The sequence below is a fragment of the Setaria viridis genome, chromosome 5 (genome assembly GCF_005286985.2).
Source record: "Setaria viridis chromosome 5, Setaria_viridis_v4.0, whole genome shotgun sequence".
Classification (NCBI taxonomy): domain Eukaryota; kingdom Viridiplantae; phylum Streptophyta; class Magnoliopsida; order Poales; family Poaceae; genus Setaria; species Setaria viridis.
Window position 1 is genome coordinate 41,332,966 of NC_048267.2, and position 19,218 is coordinate 41,352,183.

General features: G+C 51.2%; 4 protein-coding genes and 1 long non-coding RNA gene across 5 annotated transcripts; all 5 read left to right on the top strand.

Annotated features, from left to right (window-relative positions):
- The first annotated feature begins 519 nt into the window (after nucleotides 1-519).
- On the top strand, nucleotides 520-3,155 carry LOC117857896 (large ribosomal subunit protein uL1). Its single transcript, XM_034740800.1, has 6 exons — nucleotides 520-633; nucleotides 735-770; nucleotides 1,575-1,794; nucleotides 2,078-2,243; nucleotides 2,595-2,800; nucleotides 2,905-3,155. Exons 2-6 carry the CDS (start codon nucleotides 766-768, stop codon nucleotides 2,956-2,958), a joined length of 651 nt encoding a protein of 216 aa, XP_034596691.1. The 5' UTR covers nucleotides 520-633; nucleotides 735-765; the 3' UTR covers nucleotides 2,959-3,155.
- A 589-nt stretch (nucleotides 3,156-3,744) lies between these two features.
- On the top strand, nucleotides 3,745-5,079 carry LOC117857895 (acidic endochitinase). Its single transcript, XM_034740799.2, has 2 exons — nucleotides 3,745-4,417; nucleotides 4,489-5,079. The coding sequence occupies exons 1-2, from the start codon at nucleotides 3,927-3,929 to the stop codon at nucleotides 4,895-4,897; spliced, it is 900 nt and encodes a 299-aa protein (XP_034596690.1). The 5' UTR covers nucleotides 3,745-3,926; the 3' UTR covers nucleotides 4,898-5,079.
- A 3,619-nt stretch (nucleotides 5,080-8,698) lies between these two features.
- On the top strand, nucleotides 8,699-11,018 carry LOC117858397 (acidic endochitinase). The gene is made up of 2 exons (XM_034741458.2): nucleotides 8,699-9,277; nucleotides 9,365-11,018. The coding sequence occupies exons 1-2, from the start codon at nucleotides 8,787-8,789 to the stop codon at nucleotides 9,768-9,770; spliced, it is 897 nt and encodes a 298-aa protein (XP_034597349.1). The 5' UTR covers nucleotides 8,699-8,786; the 3' UTR covers nucleotides 9,771-11,018.
- Nucleotides 11,019-12,823: 1,805 nt separating this feature from the next.
- LOC117858399 (uncharacterized) lies at nucleotides 12,824-14,915 on the top strand. The gene is made up of 2 exons (XR_011898241.1): nucleotides 12,824-12,964; nucleotides 13,154-14,915. It is a non-coding gene; the product is annotated as an uncharacterized lncRNA (long non-coding RNA).
- Nucleotides 14,916-17,241: 2,326 nt separating this feature from the next.
- On the top strand, nucleotides 17,242-18,505 carry LOC117858398 (acidic endochitinase). Its single transcript, XM_034741459.2, has 2 exons — nucleotides 17,242-17,732; nucleotides 17,812-18,505. The coding sequence occupies exons 1-2, from the start codon at nucleotides 17,242-17,244 to the stop codon at nucleotides 18,212-18,214; spliced, it is 894 nt and encodes a 297-aa protein (XP_034597350.1). The 3' UTR covers nucleotides 18,215-18,505.
- The last annotated feature ends 713 nt before the right edge of the window (nucleotides 18,506-19,218 follow it).

Consider the following 19,218-nt stretch of genomic DNA (forward strand, 5'->3'; position numbering starts at 1 on the left):
GTAGCGTGGTCGAAGCAATGTTGTTCAGTTGTTCTCTGTAGTGCTGAGTTGCTATTGAAATCTTAACCGCATGGTGCGACTTATGTTTACAAGTTCATGTCTCGTTGTGCGATTTACTATTCCTTCATTAGTAAACAATTTTGGCTGTCTTACTGAATTTGATTTTAGGGTTAAGACATTCCTACACACCTTTCTGCAAGAACTCGCCACACAAGTGTTTTTCAATTTACGGGCTAGTTCCATAGTTCGGGGAATTAAGGAGACTTGGTTCAATTTTTTCTACAGGCTGTTGTCACATTTGACCGGTAAAAAAAATATGAATGATACAAATGATTTGGACGCCGCGTGGATGACAAGTATGCTGATCAACCCGGACTAGAGAGATTTGAACCCCGATTGTACCACTTAGCTGGAAGCTGTTCGAAACGGGCCGTAAAGAAATCTGCCATACGGCCCACAAAGCCGACAAAAAGAAGGCCCATATTAAGTACAGGCCCACAGCCCGTCTATTAGTTCCCATCTCACGAGCGTTTTAGGGTTTAGGCGGCCCGACCCAGTATAAAACCACGCTCTTCCTCGCCTCCAACAATTCTAGGGTTTCCACTCTGCCGCGCCGCCTCCCCCTACCTCGAGGTAAGCCGCCGCATCCCTCTCCCTCTCTCTCCTCCCCACGCATCCGCTCCATTGCGGTTGTTCCTTCCATCTCACCCGCCCTCTTATCCGCCTTTTCGCAGGAACGCTGCTCGCACCAGCACCACCGGCGCCATGAGGTACGGCTGCGCTTCTCTTCTGTTTCGGTCGTGGTTGCGTTTTCTTTTCTGTGTGAGAACAGGCAGACATGTCTAGCGTGATGTAGAGTTGGTCGCTATTAGCAATGCAATTTTATTGTCAGTGATGTGGCTCGCATTGTTTAGGAGTTACCCTGTTTTAGATTCGCTATTTGCAAGCCTTTTTTATCGTGTTATTTGCACGATTTATCTGACTGTCTGAACCCCTTCTTAGATGGTACATTTGCAATCCATATTTTTGTTATTAGTTGTTATGTGCGTCCTTGCTGCAAGATTTGAATGGAAGTTTCCCCATTGGCAGCAGCGAAACAGTTGTGGTGTATGTTGATCTGTCGTAGAATTTCGCGTGCCAAATTAGTTGTGCCCGGTGCTTTGTATGTCTCGAGGTGAAGCTCCATGTACTGGTCATGTTACCAAGCTTACTATGATTTGGCAGTCCAACAATAGAAGTGATGGACACACAACACTTTTTCTATAAATCTGTAACTGGGGGCAAATGTCTATCATGTATACCACCTCATTTGATGTGTTCAGGGATTTTGCTTTCTCTGTTTGAGCTCATTGCTGCTTAAGATTAATATGTTTACTTCCTATGCATCATCTTTTTAACTAACTTATCCTGTTATTTTGTTAATCTGCTCCTTGAGTATAGATATTTTGTCTGTTTCAATCATTTGTGTTCCATGGAATTGATGTGTTCAGAAAAGCTATTCCAAGATTTTGTTGTCCCAAGCAAAATACCTAAGAATACCAGCATGAAATTAACTGTCTCTTGTTTTATTTCAGTAAGTTGCAGAGCGACGCTCTGAGGGAGGCAATTGCCTCAGTTACCAATGACTCCCGTGAAAAGCAGCGCAAGTTTGTCGAAACCATTGAGCTACAGATTGGACTGAAGAACTATGACCCTCAAAAGGACAAGCGTTTCAGTGGTTCTGTTAAGCTGCCTCACATCCCTCGCCCTAAGATGAAGGTTTGCATGCTTGGTGATGCTCAGCACGTTGAGGAGGTATGCTATGTTTGTACCATTGTTTCCATTTTTTGCATTGAATTGCCCGTTCTCAGAATTTAATCCTTTTCACTAGTGGTGAAGTATTATTTCTATCAAAGCATTGACTGGCTGTGGCTGTTATGCTTGATTTAAACTATATCGTGAATCAGTCTATAATTTGTGAGTTTGTGTTATGTCACTTCTGCTATGCCTTGTTCACCACCATTTAGATTTATCATATCTAGATTCTATGCTATTTGCCTATACCTGCTCTAATATCTTTTTACAATGTGCTATTCAGGCAGGGAGAATAGGTCTGGACAGTATGGATGTGGAAGCCCTCAAGAAGATGAACAAAAACAAGAAGCTAGTTAAGAAGCTCGCAAAGAAATACCATGCTTTCCTTGCATCTGAGGCCATCATTAAGCAAATTCCTCGTCTTCTTGGACCTGGTCTTAACAAGGCAGGCAAGGACATCTAACTTCCATCTATTACATTATATAGGCATTTGTTGTGATTTTTAAGTGCAATGAGCTACTTCTCATTAACTGTGAGATAGACTGTATAAACTACGTGTGGACGTTTCTTTGTGTCTGTTATAATATGGCAACTTTGTTTCTTGAATCATAGTTCATATTTTTCTCTTCGTTAGTACAATCAGTGTAATTTTGAACTTTTGTCGCCTTGATTCTGCTATCATTTTGTGATTGCCTGACCCTAACTAGTCTGCAATTAATTATCATGATTTTTACCACTCAATATGTTTGTACATGGTTTGGTTTACTCGAGTTGCTCATCTTACATGAACATCACTGCAGGAAAGTTCCCTACTTTGGTGTCTCATCAGGAATCCCTTGAATCCAAGGTTAATGAGACTAAGGCTACAGTTAAGTTCCAGCTGAAGAAGGTGCTTTGCATGGGTGTTGCTGTTGGCAACTGCGGCATGGATGAGAAGCAAATCTTCCAGAATGTGCAAATGAGCGTCAACTTCCTTGTGTCACTCTTGAAGAAGAATTGGCAGAATGTATGTCTCAACCCTCGATTTCCCTTGCATCTGTGTAAAATTCGTGCTTGTTCCGTTATGATAGATCACTGAGTTTTGCTGACACCTTTTGTTTGTGTTTGCAGGTGAGATGCCTGTACCTGAAGAGCACTATGGGAAAGGTGTACCGGTTGTTCTAAATCTTTCTCTTAGGCTTGTAGAATTTCCAGGAGACTTTACTGGGGGACTTTGCTATTTTCTCTACCACCAATTTTTTGTGCAACTATTGAGGATTAAGGTGTTAAATCCCCATTGTCTTGTGCGAGATGTTTTCGTTCTTGATATCGAACCTATGGTAATATCTTATTTCAACATTTTTGTCGCTGCCTAAGCTCAATTCCTGTGGTCTATTGCCCCTTTTTTTCACCTCGGCTGTATGCCCGTATAGTTCTTCGCTGATGTTTCTAAGTTCCATTGGAATGCTGCATTATATCATTTGGTTTGACCATTGTTGCTAGTCATGTGGTCGGTGCTGACCTTTGTTCCCGATTGGATTGAATGAATCTCGGTGTATCCGTGTAGGGACCTTGGAATATCCCCTTACTGAGGATTGGCTTCATAGTTTGCATAAGCGTCAAGCTGTAAATGCAGTGTTTCTACTAAAACTAAAATGAACGTGCCCATCACTCATCCATCACCTGTCTGGTATCGTATCTTGTTGAGACTCACGGTGGAGCAAACACAAAGGCATTCAGCTTGGAAGATTCAGGAAAGACCCAAATTTTTGTCGCGTGTGCTGTTGCAGTCAGTTGCGTACGTCGGAGTGTCTCCGATTTGATTTAGCATCAACGTTATTTGCTCGCTGATCATCGTGTCACGTAAATTATTCGTGGAAGCTTAACGACGCAACCAAACGTTACTCATCTCGGCTTTCCTTAACCGCAACCACTCAGTAAGTGCGGACGACCCACGGCACGGAACCTGAACAAAATTCACCCCCCGGCGTTCATGTTGCATTTGCTACGGCTTGTCAAGAACAGCTATAAAAAGCAGACCAGACCTAGCACACTTCGCCAGTCATCAGTCATCACTACTGAGAAGTGAGAACCAAGACAACACTCCTACTAGTCGTGGGCTATTGGCCAACCTAGCAGGGCACGCTCAAGCCATGGCAGGCCGAGCTCTCGCTCCCTTCCTGCTCGCTGCCACCATCCTGGCGGCGCTCCTCGCCACATGCCACGCCGGTGGCATTGCGGTCTACTGGGGCCAGAACGACGGCGAGGCGTCCCTGTCCGAGACGTGCGCGTCCAGCAACTACAAGTTCGTCATCCTCGCGTTCGTCTACAAGTTCGGCAAGGGCCAGACGCCGCAGCTGGACCTTGCCAGCCACTGCGACCCTTCGTCTGGCGGCTGCAGGGGGTTGAGTAAGGACATCCAGTCGTGCCAGCGCCGCGGCATCAAGGTCCTGCTCTCCATCGGCGGCGGCGACGGTAGCTACGGCCTGACCTCCGAGGGGGACGCGCGGAACGTGGCCGCGTACCTCTGGAACAACTACCTCGGCGGCACGTCGTCGTCCCGGCCCCTCGGCGACGCCGTCCTCGACGGCATCGACTTCGACATCGAGCTCGGCGCCGCCAAATACTGGGACAGACTCGCCAGGTAAAATCACGCACGCGCTGGCGGAGTTCAGCACACGATCCTGAGTCCTGTCATGGCTGCGCGACATGCAGGGACCTGAAGAACATGGGCAAGAAGCAGCAGGGCGGCAATGGGGTGCTCCTGAGCGCGGCGCCGCAGTGCCCGTTCCCGGACGAGTGGGACAGCGGCGCCATCAAAACGGGGCTCTTCGACTTCGTGTGGGTGCAGTTCTACAACAACCCGGAGTGCCAGTTCAGCTCGGGGCGCAGCGCGTTCCTGGCCGCGTGGAAGCAGTGGGAGTCGGTGCCGGCGGGGAAGATCTTCCTGGGACTGCCGGCCTCCAAGGACGCGGCGGGCACCGGGTTCGTGCCCGCCGGCGAGCTCAATTCACGCGTGCTGCCGCTCATCAGGGGCTCGCCCAAGTACGGCGGCGTCATGCTCTGGTCCAAGTACTATGACGACCGCACAGGCTACAGTTCGGCCATCAAGAGCCATGTCTGATATTTACCGTGAACGCTCCATCGGCGTGCAAGAGTTGCGAGAGGTGGTGTTCCGTGCTGCAGTGCTTTTCCTCTGTACAGTGTTGAGTTGTGCTCCAGATTCATTTGTTCGTCACATGTAGAACATATATGATATATCACATAGTTGAATAAGAGGGGTCGAGATTATCTGTTTGTGGCGTAGTTGTGTAGTAAAAAAGAATCCGTATTCATATCTTACGCTCCTCCATATAATTTACTGAGAAAATTTATTTTGCAACCTTCAACTATTGACTGCGTCTATTTTTTATTCCACAATTATTTAACTGTTTGAACCCCCAACCATTAAAAGAAACTTGGCTTGAGCTTAGACTATCTCCAACAAGGTAGCGTTGAGCTACCAGAAATATTATTCTAAACAGTGAGTAGTGAAAAAATCAGCAAGCATGCGGAGCGCAGTACCAAGGTGACAAGGTCCAAGCGGCAGCGCCCGTCGGCTCTGTCCGACATGACAAGACCCCGCGTTGCAGAGCATGCAGATGGCACAGAGCCACGGAGATCAGAGAGTATCAGAAGAGCCAACGGGAGCGACGGACAGTTAAAAGTGTGGCAGTGCATGTGCGTGCAGAGTAATTAGGGCAAAGGAACTAGCAAAGCATCTCAAGAACATAAATATGAAATTCTGGGAGGTGCAAAATTCTACTTCTACCATGCACTAGCACGAGCAGGAGGATCAAGTATCAGTATCGAGGATCGGCAAAGAACCAACTGAAAAAAAAAAACACCCAGGCGGACTTGCCATCTAGACGGCGGCCGGAATTGTGCGGTAGCCGGCAAGCGGAGGCCGGCGAGTCCCAGGGGAACGGAGGACGAGTGTGATGCGTGGGTGGAGATGAGAATGACATCGGCAGATCGCCGGGCTCACCGGTCTTGTGATTTGTGGCCGTCTCGGGATTATCAGCCAGGTGCCAGTCAGGAGGACTCAGGTTTAGACGGCATCAGTTGGCTGTCCCATGCCGTCCTGAGTCCTGACTGCGCCTGCGCGGTTGGTTAAAGCCAAGTTGTAGGCAACAGCTGCAAGCAAGATACAGTACCAAGGTGACAAGGTCCAAGCGGCAGCGCCCGTCGGCTCTGTCCGACATGACAAGACCCCGCGTTGCGTAGCCGTGTAGGCCTGCTGCTGCCCGGTGCTGGCTGCGCGGTGTGATTCCGGCCGGTGCTCCGGGTTTGTCTCTACCCACGCCCGCGATCTGGTGTAGCGAGCTGCACCAGCGCGTAACGAAATTCCGGTCTGGGGTCTGTGCTGTTCGGTAGTGGTCTGTGCCGTTCGGGTAGTGACAGCGAGCGGGCAATGTGATCCACTGAACCCCGCCGCCGGCTTTGGCGCATCTGCTCTCGCTCGAGTCCTTTTCGCTAGCGCTGGCCGTAAACAGGCGGTGGCAGGGCGATAGCGTCTCGAATTATCCGGTTTCCCGTGTTCGGCAAATAAGCAACGGAGGAGGGTGAGGTCGTTGCACCGCGGCTGGACCTGGGGCTGGACCTGTGTGTTGTATGACCGCGACCCTACACCGTAGAGATCACCACTGGCAGGCTCGTCCAAGGATGGACAAGACACAAGACTGGCCGTTGTTGATTTTTCATGACGGGGAGGATTGTGATGGTTTGGACCATACGGTGCGGTCAAGGGCCGACGCTGCGTAAAGTCATAAGCCCTCCAGACAGCAATGGCCGTGCAAAGATGGTGGATCATCACAACGTCACGTTCATAACCTTCCTTCCGGCCTCTCGTGCTCGCTGGCTGTGTCGCTTGCCTTCCGACCTGGGCCGTTCCGCAGCCGGTGTTGGATATCATTATGGGCCGACGGGTGCAAGCTTCCGGGCCAGGAGTACGCAACGAACGAGCCCGCCTTCTAGACATGGGCCCACGTCACGCACATGGGTTTGTGCGTGGGCCATGCGGCTCCAAGGGCATGGCACGATGAGGGAGGGACCCGAGCTGTTTCTGCTGCTTTCGAGTCCACTCCGCCGACCCACACGCACCACGCACCACCTCTTCTGACGGTCTGCATGGTTCGCCTTCCAGTTCCCGGCGACCGAGTCCAACACGGCCAACATGTCACGCGGCGTGACCGAGTGGTTCCGCTTCCGCCGCTTTTGAATTCCTACCACCCTCCCTCCCTTCCTTTCTCCAATTTGTCCGGTCCAGGCTATAATGATGGCTGGTGCCTGGAGCCTCTACGTATGCGGCGCCTCCTCCCTTCCAAAAAGCGATCCACGAAAACCCCCGTATGCGTGCACCTCGCGCGCGCGCTCTCGCGCCCCTGGAACGCCCCGCCCGCCTACTTCCTTCCACCAACGCGCGCGCCCCCTGAACCTGTGAGCTGTGGCTTCCCGGTGTGTTTGACACGTAGCGCAACGGCTTTGAACGGTTAAAATTGTTCGGCGCCGGCGTGGTCGTGTAACGAACCGGCCGGCATGCATGCGTTCCGGGTGATCGGATGCTCTCCCTCATGCACGGTTCCCGAAGCAACTGCGCACTACTTTTCCGTCCATCCTTCCCCTGGCTTTGGGCGAGATGACGTTGATGCGGCATGCCTAAGGGATAAGTTTGAGTTTTGAAATTCATAAATAGCCTAAGATACCGTTTGGATCATTGAAATTGAATTTCGCTCTGATAATCATAATTTAGATATAAATTAATTAAACTAATATAATTGTACCTGGATTATAGTTGTATATTATTGTTAGTGATATGGGAGAGATACTTATATGCTGCACTTCTACTATAGGGAAGTGAGTCCATTCTAATAACCATAATCTATAGAATCAATTTCCATCTCCCACCCCATGAATTTAAGATAGGCTTATATCTAAACTTTAGAAAGTTGTGGAATGCCACATTCCAAGATAAATTAGCCTAATCCATTAAGTAGCTTTCAATTCCTTCAAAATGAAGGGATCCAAACGGGCCTAAACCTTTTTTAAAAAACTCAGTTTTAAAAGAAGTATCTGTAACCTAAATTAATCTTTATAAACGCTACATAGAGGATTGGTAGAATTATGAAAAGATTAAAACTAAACTAAATACTATTAAATATGTAGGTGAAAATAAACTCCACACCAAATTGATTTAGGTTATAAAATCTTCATATATAAATGTATACCACTCTAAAAGATTATCAAATACAACTATTAAAAAAATCATTTTGCTCCAGAAGGACCGGTTAGCTCTAATTTGAAGAGAATTCAACCATGGACCAAGTATAAGGTATTATCATAACTGTAATTAGAAAAATTAAAAACCGTGGTACTTATCCAAGAAATTAGCTGGCTGAGGAACAGAAAAATAGAGGATTGGTAGAATTATGAAAAATGCAGCTCATGTCTTAAGATGTAGGTAGTGTAAATCTCCTGTACGAATCGAGAATGTGTTAGTGTTAATTTTTTTCCTTCATATAATTAGGATAAAACACGCGTACATCAGCAGAAAAAAATTCATCCAATGATTAGGGTGAGACCGAGCCACTACGAATGCAAAACTCTCTATGTTTCATGACAAGTGACATGATGAATTAATAAAAACGAAGGTATGTAAACCACTCAGCTTCGATGGTTATCCTTCATTGATCACCAGGGAAGGTAAACTGCGTAACGGATAACCTGTCACAAACTAATCGAACTTTACTTAACCGCAACTACTCCCGGTAATTTCACACAAGTGCGGACGAACGACGGCACGAAACCTACTCAAAATTCTCTCGACACCGTTCATATTGGAAATCCTAACACTGTGAAACCACTATAAAAGGGAGACACCATTATGCAATTCGCCATCGTCCATCCATCAATCTCTTTACCCAAAACTCGTAGAACTTCCCTAAAGTAAGTAGCCAACTGAACACGCTGAAGGCATGGCGAGCCAAGCTCTCACTTCCTTCCAGCTCATGGCTACCCTCTTGGTGGCGTTCCTTGCCACATGCCACGCCGGCAGCATCGCGGTCTACTGGGGCCAGAACGACGGCGAGGCGTCCCTGTCCGAGACGTGCTCGTCCGGCAACTACCAGTTCGTCATCCTCGCGTTCGTGTACAAGTTCGGCAAGGGCCAGACGCCGCAATTGGACCTTGCCAGCCACTGCGACCCCTCGTCAGGCGGCTGCACTGGGTTGAGCGAGGACATACGTTCGTGTCAGCGCGCCGGCGTCAAGGTCCTGCTCTCCATCGGCGGCGGCGACGGAAGCTACGGCCTGACCTCCCAGGGGGACGCGCGGGACGTGGCCGCGTACCTCTGGAACAACTACCTCGGCGGCACGTCGTCGTCGCGCCCCCTCGGCGACGCCGTCCTCGACGGCATCGATTTCGACATCGAGCTCGGCGGCGCCAAGTACTGGGGCAACCTCGCCAGGTAAAATCACGTAGCCTAGCTGCTCGTCGCCGTTGCAGGCTCGTGTCACACGATTCTGACATGGCTGGCTGGCTGCACGCCGTGCAGGGACCTGAAGAACATGGGCAAGAACCAGGGCGGCAAGGGGGTTCTCCTGAGCGCGGCGCCGCAGTGCCCGTTCCCGGACGAGTGGGACAACGGCGCCATCAGCACGGGGCTCTTCGACTTCGTGTGGGTTCAGTTCTACAACAACCCGCCGTGCCAGGTGAGCGCCGGCCGCGGCGCGTTCCTGGACGCGTGGAAACAGTGGGAATCGGTGCCGGCAGGGAAGATCTTCCTTGGCCTGCCCGCCTCCAAGGACGCGGCCGGCACCGGGTTCGTGCCCGCCGGCGAGCTCAACTCGAACGTGCTCCCGCTCATTAGGGGCTCGCCCAAGTACGGCGGCGTCATGCTCTGGTCCAAGTACTACGACGACCGCACGGGCTACAGCTCGGACATCAAGAACCATGTGTGATACTTGCCTGCTCGTGTTCGTGTCTAGACCTGTAGTAGAGTGATTTACTGTACTCTGTTTGTGTTGGCTCGTGTTCCCTGTACATTCCTTTGTTACTTTGTAGTATCACACGACTGAATAAAATGGAGATACCTTATTACCTTTTCTTTGTCAAAAATCGAATTTGTTGGTGAGGCTGTAAGCCGAAATTGGAGCTCCTTTCCATTTGTTCGCCTGACCCCGCGTCCCTCTCCTGGGTGACTCGGGGGCCACCCGAGCCTCGCCGCCGAGCCCCCTCAAACCCTAGTCGGGGGGCTGCCGCCACCGCCGGCAGCGACGGTGGCGGCGCCGAAGCCGGTGTCCGCGTGCTCCCCACTTTCTTCCCTCTTCTTCTTCCCTCCCTCTCTCACCGTACCCAACCCTGGTCGCTTGGTCGTTTTTGCCGCTGGCGTGCGTCGCTGCCGGGTCCGGCGTCACCGGATCCGCCTGCCACCGGCGCGGATCTGCCCTCCCCGGGTCACCTTGCGCCCGTCGCCGGGCGCCGGCTGTCTTCCACCAGCAGGCTCGGGTGTCGCTGGATCCACCATCCCTGGGCTCAGATCCGCGCAAACCGGGCTAGGAGGGCCTGCTTCTACCGTCGATCATCGTCCTCCTTGGTCACCGGGGCAGCCTTAGGGGCCGCCGCCCGGTTGCCGGCACCGGTGAATGGATCCGCCTCCCTGCGACTCGGATTCGTGCCTCCTAGCCTGGGCCCCCGACGCGACGGCTCCCCCTCGCCTGGCGCCACCGCCATGTCGTCCTAGGGGCTTGGGCTGTGGCCTCCTGGCGGGGCGCCATGGCGTCTCGTCTCGGTGCGGGACGGGACAGGGCAGCCTGCGCCTCGCCGAGGGTTCGCTCGTTTGGCTGCCGCCTCCCGCCGCGTGCCACCGAAGTCGGAGGAGCAGCAGAAGACGCCCATGCTGCCAGGGGAGGAGCCCTTCCCCACCTCTCCCCCTTCCCTACTGGCCCCCACCGAGGTAGTTGTCGTGCCCCCACCCGCTGTTGCCGGCCGCCAGATCCTCATGCCACCAGTCGCCAGTCAAGACTCGGGAGTTGTCGCAGCCGCTGCCTTGTTGCGCTGCCCGTGTTTGTGGTGGATGCCCTTGAGTCCTCCTTACGCCTTAGTTGTTAAAATTGGGAGTATCAAAATTACTGTTCCGGCACTGTAGTACACTGTAGCGTTTCGTTTGTATTTGTGAATTATTGTCCAAATATTGACTAATTAGGCTCAAAAGATTCGTCTCGCAAAGTACAACAAAACTGTGCAATTAGTTTTTAATTTCATCTACATTTAGTACTCCATGCATGTACCGCAAATTTGATGTGATGGGGAATCTTCTTTTTGCATAGTGCCAAAGTTGGGAGTTGGGGGTGAAGTAAACAAGAGCTTAATGTTTGGTGGCGGCTCTGAAGGGTTGGCGGCGTGCTCGGGGGTTAGGGGCAAGGTGAAAGCCTCTGCTTGCAAGCAAGCAGATGACGGCGACGCCCTCAGGCGTCGTTTACCTCCTTGGAGGCGTCATTTTTTTGTCCTCCCCCCTCTTGCACCTACGAGCTTCCTAGGGTAAACTCCAACCGTGTAGGTCGGGCGACGGCGGTGATAGTGGCGTCGTATTCCTCCATGGAGGCGTCGTCTTGGAAGTTCACGCCACTTTGCAGTTGTCGTGGTGGTGGTGGTCGTAAACTCTCCACGGGGACATTTTTTCTTTTGTGCCTGCCTTCGTTTTGAATTGTCCATCGTCGCCTTGGTTGCCTGGATCGCTATCTTCTAGCGAATGCCGCCACTTTCGTGCTGTTGGTGCTTCCTCTAGGTGGATGCTTTGCCACCATTTTTGGTTGAGGTGGATGCTTTGCCACCATGTGCTTGGGTGGATGCTTTGCCACCATGATGCTACATGGGTGGATGCTTCGCCACCACTGGTTGGTCCGGGCGGATGCTTTGCCGCTGTTCAACTACTCTGGCGGATGCTTTGCTGTCATGCTTGTGCTGTTCGGTGGAGGTTTTCGCCACCATTTCGTACTTCAAGCTTGCTCTCCCTAGACATCTATGGTGACGGTGTATCCCTTTTACAGGTTCAGCTCTTAGGGTAGCCTTGTTAGGGTGGCAGGGTTGGGGGTGTCCTCCCCCTTCATGCTTCTTCTGATGTCAGTTTGTTGTGCTTGCCGGCTGTGAGTTTGGTTGTCTTTTCTTCAATGTTTCTTTATTTTTAATCCTTTGTGCTCTTATGTTGGTCAAGTCTTGTTTAGCTGCATCTGTAATATGCTTTGTTCTTAATGAAATACGTGCTAAGGTACGGTTACGAAAAAAAACCTTTTCTTTGCAATTTTTTCCCTATGCATCTGATCATGGACCATACAGCTTTTTTATAGATGTTCTAAGCTTGATATAATATGGCATACAATTACACAAAACTTCTGAGCAGAAACATTAGCGAATTGGCACCTGCTCTTCTGAAAACTTCAGTAGCGACACAAGCTAATGCATGTTCTTTGCTCCCGACTCCAAAGCACTTGTGCTGTCCGACCTCTCTTGTTTGCGCCACTTGAATTCCCGTATTCATATCATAATCTCAGAGTGGCCACTTGAATTCCTGTAACTGTAATTGATTCAGAAAAATGAGATCATGAAAGTGCCTCTGAAATCGTGCTGTGCTTTCTGCTAGAAATTGTAACCACGAACTTGCGCATATGTGCAGCTTATATAATCTCCAAAACTATTGCTCAGTGTAACGCCCCATGAGGAAGGCGTCACTACAAGGAGGGAGGCGGGTTTCCCAGAAGATGTCATCGGAGAGCAATCTGTTGTAGCGTGGCGTGAGTTAGCGTGCGTGGGCCCGTGTGGTCAGTGACGGAGTCTGTGTGTGCGCCGGGTATAAGGCGTAGCTCTGTAACCCGTGAACTTTAAGCATTATCAACTAATAGAATAGTAAACGTGAAGGGGAAGTTTTCCTCTCAGTGTTCCCCATCTCTCTCTGGATTCGATCTCATCTCTCACGTCGCCAGCGATCGCCGACGGCAACGGGCACGACAAGTGGTATCAGAGAACTTACCTTCCTCAGCGTGGGTGTTTGGAGCAGTTCTTGGCGGCGTTCTAAAGCTGGAGGCATGTGGCGGCGGTGACTCTCGGCTTCGATTGGCGGCGCACGGTGACGGGGTCCATCATCCTCGATTGGATTCAGGTGCGGGGCGTTCTGGTTGTGCGTTTGTGTGCTGAATCGCGCTATTCTGTCGATATGATCTCGGAAACAGGGTGGGTCTGGTGAGATCTCATCATTTGCCGTGCAACACCGGCGACGACAATTGATTTCCTATAATTCCTATGCTAACCCGAGTTGATTTGCGGGCGGTTCACCACGGCGCCACCAAAGCCTTCCGTCCAGTCCCAATTCATCCTGGAAGCCATGGGGAGAGGGCCACCAAGTAGGATGCGCATTGGGAAGCTATAGAGGAGATGGTCGCCAAGGACGATGTGCGTTGGGACAGCATGCTAGAGAGCCTTGATTGTCCGGGTCGACGGCATGGATTGGGTGCAACAACGGATGCAGGTGAACCATGATCTCGCAACCAAGGCACTGGAGCAGGTCCTCATCGATCAATCTACGCTCTCACGACAGATTCAAGCCACCGGGCAGGCAGTGGCCAAGCTGACAATGGAGAGGATGCAGGACGATTATTCGGATGCGGGCTCGTTGTTTCGGCATCTCATCGTGATGCTACACAGCGTCCTCCACTCCGACCACATCCACATCGCTCTATTCCTCCACACTGCTCCCGGAGGGGGGGGGTATTAGGCAAAATTATGAAGAAGGAACTCTAGCTGGGGGTAAACAAGACATCAAACACCTTCCAGCTCCTTCGCAGTTCAATAAAGAAAGGCAGAAGAGGGATTATTGCAAAGCAAACAATCTATGCTACTATTGTATGGAATCTTATGCTACTCATTTATCCAAATGTTCCAAGCATCCCAGAGCTCAGGTGAATGCACTGGTGGTGAGTGATCTGGATGTTGCTCTTACAGATGAAGTGTTAGAGCAGTTGGCAATTAAGGTTTCTTTGGCTGCTGAGTTCTGCTCACTATCCATTAATGCAATCTCTGGTACCGATGAAGGAGATGCACTGAAGCTCAAGGCAATGGTGAAAAACAAGATTATGCTGTTGTTGGTGGATAGTGGAAGCTCCCATAGCTTTGTCAGTTCAGTTTTTCTCCAGAAATATGGCATTACACCTACAACCATGAAGTCGAAACTGGTGAAAGTAGCCAATGGAGACACTGATTACTGACAAAGAAGTCTTGCAGATGGAGTGGTGGATTCAGGGCTATACCTTCAGGACTGATATGAAAGTAAATGGGCACCGATGGATCGATCTCACAAGTGTGAGTCTACCTACTTTTACAAGAAGCTTGCTTTTCCAAGCCAGGAACTTGGCTGCAATTTTGTCAATAAGTGGCTGCACTTCAATTCTAGTCCATCGTCTTGTGCTTAGTAGAAGCTCCAAATATTTGCATTGAAAACTTTTCAATTGACATGGCATGCTTTGCAAGACATCCTCAAAATCTATCCCTTCACAACGAATTGGATATGCAACACTCTTAGCAAGGTTTATATTGAGTCCTGACACTCTTCCAAAGATATCAAATATCTCCCTACTTGTACCTCTTCTTTCACCGGATTGACAAACACTGCCGCATCATCGGCATACAAACTGATTCGAATTTTGGCTGTTCTGTTGTTGATTGGAGATAAGGCTTGATCTTCCTCGGCCATGGCTAAGAGTCTTTGCAGCGGTTCAAGTGTCAAAATGAACAGCATGAGTGACAAAGGGTCACCTTGTCGAAGCCCTGTCCTATGTCTGAACTTTGTCGTCTGCGATCCATTTACCAAAACTGACGATGATGCAAAGGACAGAAGTATAGCGATCCATTCTCTCCATCTTACCCTAAACCCCATTTGCTCTAGAACTTCCATCAGATAGTCGCATCTGACCTTGTCGAAAGCATGTGCAATATCTATCTTTAGGAAAAGAGCCGGCCTCTTTGCTCGGTATAAATCTCTGATCAAGTTTTGGGTATAACGGAAATAGTCATGTATACTCGTTTTGTTTTTTTACGAAGGTGCTCTGGTTTCTCGATATCAACATGTTCAGATTATTTGACAACCGGTTGGCCAGTAATTTTGAGATTATCTTCGCAATGATAATTAGTGAACCTTTTTGCTTCAGGTGTTCTAGGTATAAGCACAATATGGGCTGAGTTGAGAATATTGAAATGTTGTCCATGCATGTTATAGAAGTATGCACTGCCAGCGTTAGATCTTCCTTAATAATTTCCAGCATGATTTAAAGAATTTTCCTATGTACCCATCTGTCCCTGGTGCTTCCTCTGGCTTAAGCTCCATTACCACCTCTTTTATCTCATCTTCAGTGAAGTCTTCTTCTAAGATCAAATCTTGGCAGGTTGATTGCTTCCCAATTCAGTGTTTGACTCCTTAATGTTGTTGTTCCCAGTATAGAATGAAAATTATCAAGGATTGCTGCTTCTTTTTCCTCCTGCAGATGCACTATCCTCTTAGTGTTTCCAGGCTCTGGATAAAATTCTTCCTCCTCCTGTTGGCACTAAGGAAAAAATATTTAGAGTTTGCATCTCCTGCCTTCAGGTATGTTTTTCTGCAAACAACAACAAATACAACCAACTTGATCATAATTCATAGGTCATACAGTCCTGAACTATCCTCGTCCTGCAAGGATAGAAACTGATGGAACGGACGCCAGCCTGAACTAGAACTTGATGGTCTACGCTTCCAATAAAGTTTTGAGCAGAAAAAACTAACGAATTTGCACCGGCTCTTCAGAAAACTTCAGTAGTAACCCAAACTATGCATGTTCTTTGCTGGCATCTCCAAAGCATTTGCTGTCCCATTTCTCTTGTTTGCGCCCATATCCATGTCCTAATACCAAAGTGGCCACCTGAATTCTTGTATTCGATTCATAAAAAAAAAAAGAAATCATGACGGTGCCTCTGAAGTCTGAAATCGTGTTCTGCGTTATGCTGGAAATTGTAACCACGTACTTGCACAGCCTATGTAATCTCCAAAACTATTGATCAGCTCATCAGTTACACGAATCGACTGTTCCCATTTCATATCGTCATGGTTGGTGCGCCAGACAGCAATGGGAAATTGGAAACGCATGAATAATTGCCAATTTCTTCATTTCACTGAAGAACAAGAGGAGAATCAAAACGGGAACCTCACTGGGCTGCGCGTGGGGGTCCTCACGATCTCCCTTCACCGGATCCCATCCAAATGGCCTCCCGCGACATCATGTACGAGCGGGCTCCCTTGCCGCTGCTCCTTGCTGACCACAACCGCCGCCTTCGTCGCCGATCTCACTGGCGGCGGGAAGAGAAGATTGATGACGATTTTGTTGGTGCCGTCTGCCGAGGGAATGGAGTAGAGGACCTCGCCCATGGCGTGTCTGGTGGAGTAGGATACCGCTGCCGCCACCGACGTCGCCTCCCCGCGACCGGAATCAGCGCTCACGGATTGAGCTGCCGTGGCGAAGCCGAGGAAGTATTACACAGTTTACAAAATGCCCCCTCCGTAGTTAATAATCGTGATCCAAATATTTACACAGCCCCTAAAATGGATCGCGACTATTGATCGCGATCCTATTATTTACAAATCGACCCCTACGATATACATAAACACTCCTAAATTGGATCGCGATCCACCTTTATGCAGAAAACACCCCATCAATCCTCCGGTAACTCTGTCCGTCCCGTCCGGTGCCGGCGACGGCGAGCGGCTGCAGCCTTGCCGCGGAGAACGGATTACTGCTCCTCCCCCTCCAATCCTCCGCTGTCCGCTCCCCATTCCTCTCCGGATTCCCCCTGCCGCCACCGCGTTCGTGCTGCGCCTCCCATGTGCCATCGCCGCCGCTTCTCGCCTTCCACCCAGCTCTCCCCTCTTCTCGTGTCGAAGGCGGCGCGCCGCGCGGTCGGAGGCGGCGCCGCGTCAGCCTGAACTCCCAGGCATTGGACTGATCGCTCGCTCGCTCGCGTTCGACTGTTCGAGTATCAGCGACGCGAGGCGCAGAACGGCAGAAGAGCCCGCCTGAAGAGGTGCAGAACGGCAGGATGTTGCATTCCTGCACCTGACATCAACGGAATTATGGAAATGTATTTTTCATCGAGTTGAAACGATTGGTAGAAATGAAACGAGCCAAGGAGCAAGCCTAGTTCGATCGGCCGGCTGTCCATTCTTCCGTCCGGGAGCACCACAACACGATGGACCGGTTACTATCTGTAGGCCCATCCCATGAGTCCATGATGCTCACATTGCTACTGCTAACACTGTCAAACCGCTATAAAAAGGGGACCCAGCTAATCACACTTCATCAACCATAGCTACTCAAAGCAACCACATCCTTACTCTAGCTAACCAGGCACGCTCCAACCATGGCAGGCCGAGCTCTCGCTCCCTTCCAGCTCACTGCCACCCTCTTGTTGGCGCTCCTCGCCACAAGCCACGCCGGTGGCATCGCCATATACTGGGGCCAGAACCAGGGAGAGGCGACCCTGTCGGCGACGTGCGCGTCCCGCAGGTACCAGTTCGTCATCCTCGCCTTCGTCTTCCAGTTCGGCCAGGACCGGGCGCCGCGGCTGGACCTGGCCGACCACTGCGATGCCTCGTCGGGCGGCTGCGCCGTCCTGAGCAGCGACATCCGCTCCTGCCAGCGTCGTGGCGTGAAGGTCCTGCTCTCGATCGGCGGCGGCGTCGGCAGCTACGGCCTGTCCTCGCCCGCGGACGCGCGCATCGTGGCCGCGTACCTCTGGAACAGCTACCTCGGCGGCACGTCGTCGTCGCGCCCCCTCGGCGACGCCGTCCTCGACGGCATCGACTTCGACATCGAGCTCGGCAGCGCCAAGTTCTGGGACAACTTGGCCAAGTAAACTCTCGCCACAGCCTACTAGCTCGTCGTTCATGCTCTTTTGATGTGCACACACATGCTCATGCTCTGGTTGCAGGGACCTCAAGGGCATGGGCAAGAACGCCGGAACGTCGGTGCTTCTGAGCGCCGCGCCGCAGTGCCCGTTCCCGGACGAGTGGGACGGCGGCGCGATCAGCACGGGGCTATTTGACTTCGTGTGGGTGCAGTTCTACAACAACCCGGAGTGCCAGTTCAGCTCGGGGCGCAGCGCGTTCCTGGACGCGTGGAAGCAATGGGAGTCGGTGCCAGCGGGGAAGATCTTCCTGGGCCTGCCGGCCTCCAAGGACGCGGCGGGCACCGGGTTCGTGCCCGCGGGCCAGCTCACGTCGCAGGTGCTGCCTCTCATCAAAGGCTCCTCCAAGTACGGCGGCGTCATGCTCTGGTCCAAGTTCTACGACGATCGCACGGGCTACAGCTCTGCCATTAGGAGCCACGTCTGATAGACTGAGACTGGACGTGCTCTAGGAAATCGGCAAGCGTGCGTGTGTTGCATGCGTCTATTTGTACGTGCGTGTGCACGGTGCTAGTTGTGGTAGATCATTTTATCTTTCGAGTATGTTCGTGTTCGATCCTGTCTCTACGTGACCGTAGTTCGGAGACTGTGTTCTGCTTTGCTAGCTATTTTTTCAGTTATCGCCATCTAGGGCCTTCAAATAAAGTAGAGGACCCTTCGTCATAAATTTTTGTGCGCTCTGTAGATTGTGTATTTTGAAAACAGTCCTCTTCTCCAACTAACTACTTAGACCCCGTTTGGCTGGGCTCCAGGAGCGGCTCCTCGAGCGGCTTCTCCCGAAGCCCTGCCAAAGGACGCGCCTTGGGCGAAAGGGCTCCGGCTTCGACTCCGGAGCCCCGGAAATCCCACTGAGAGGAGTTGTTTCGGGGAGGCGGAGCCAAAAAAGTCGTCTCCCGCGGCTCCTCCTCAGCTGTTTCCCACAGTGCCCTCGAGGGAGGACCCGCAGGCAGCGGAGGCAGCAGCAGGTAGGTCGGGAGGCGGCGACCGGCGGGACGCTACCGGCAGCGAGGAGGTGGGGGCGGGCGGAGACGACGATGGGTGGGAGGCGGCCGGCGGCGGGGAGGTGGGGGTGGGCGGAGACGGCGTCGACGACGGTCGGGAGGTGGAGGCGGAGGTGGCCGATGGCAACGGCAGGAGGTGGGGGTCGACCGCGGGCGGCGGGGGCGAGCCGGCGGCGGGAGATGGGAGCTGGGTGACGGGGGCTGGGAGCGGATAGGGAGCCGACGGTGGGAGGTGAAAGAAATAGGAAGGGAAAAGAGAAAAATAAATAGAAAAAAAGAAAAGGAAAATGTATTATGGGTATTTCATCTTATCTAACCATTTTAAACTACACGAAAGAGCCGTTTTGCCAAACAGTTTTCCAAAAGGAGAAACCAGAGCCGGAGAAGCCACTCCACCGGTGGAGCTAAAGCCGGAACCGTTTTCACAGGA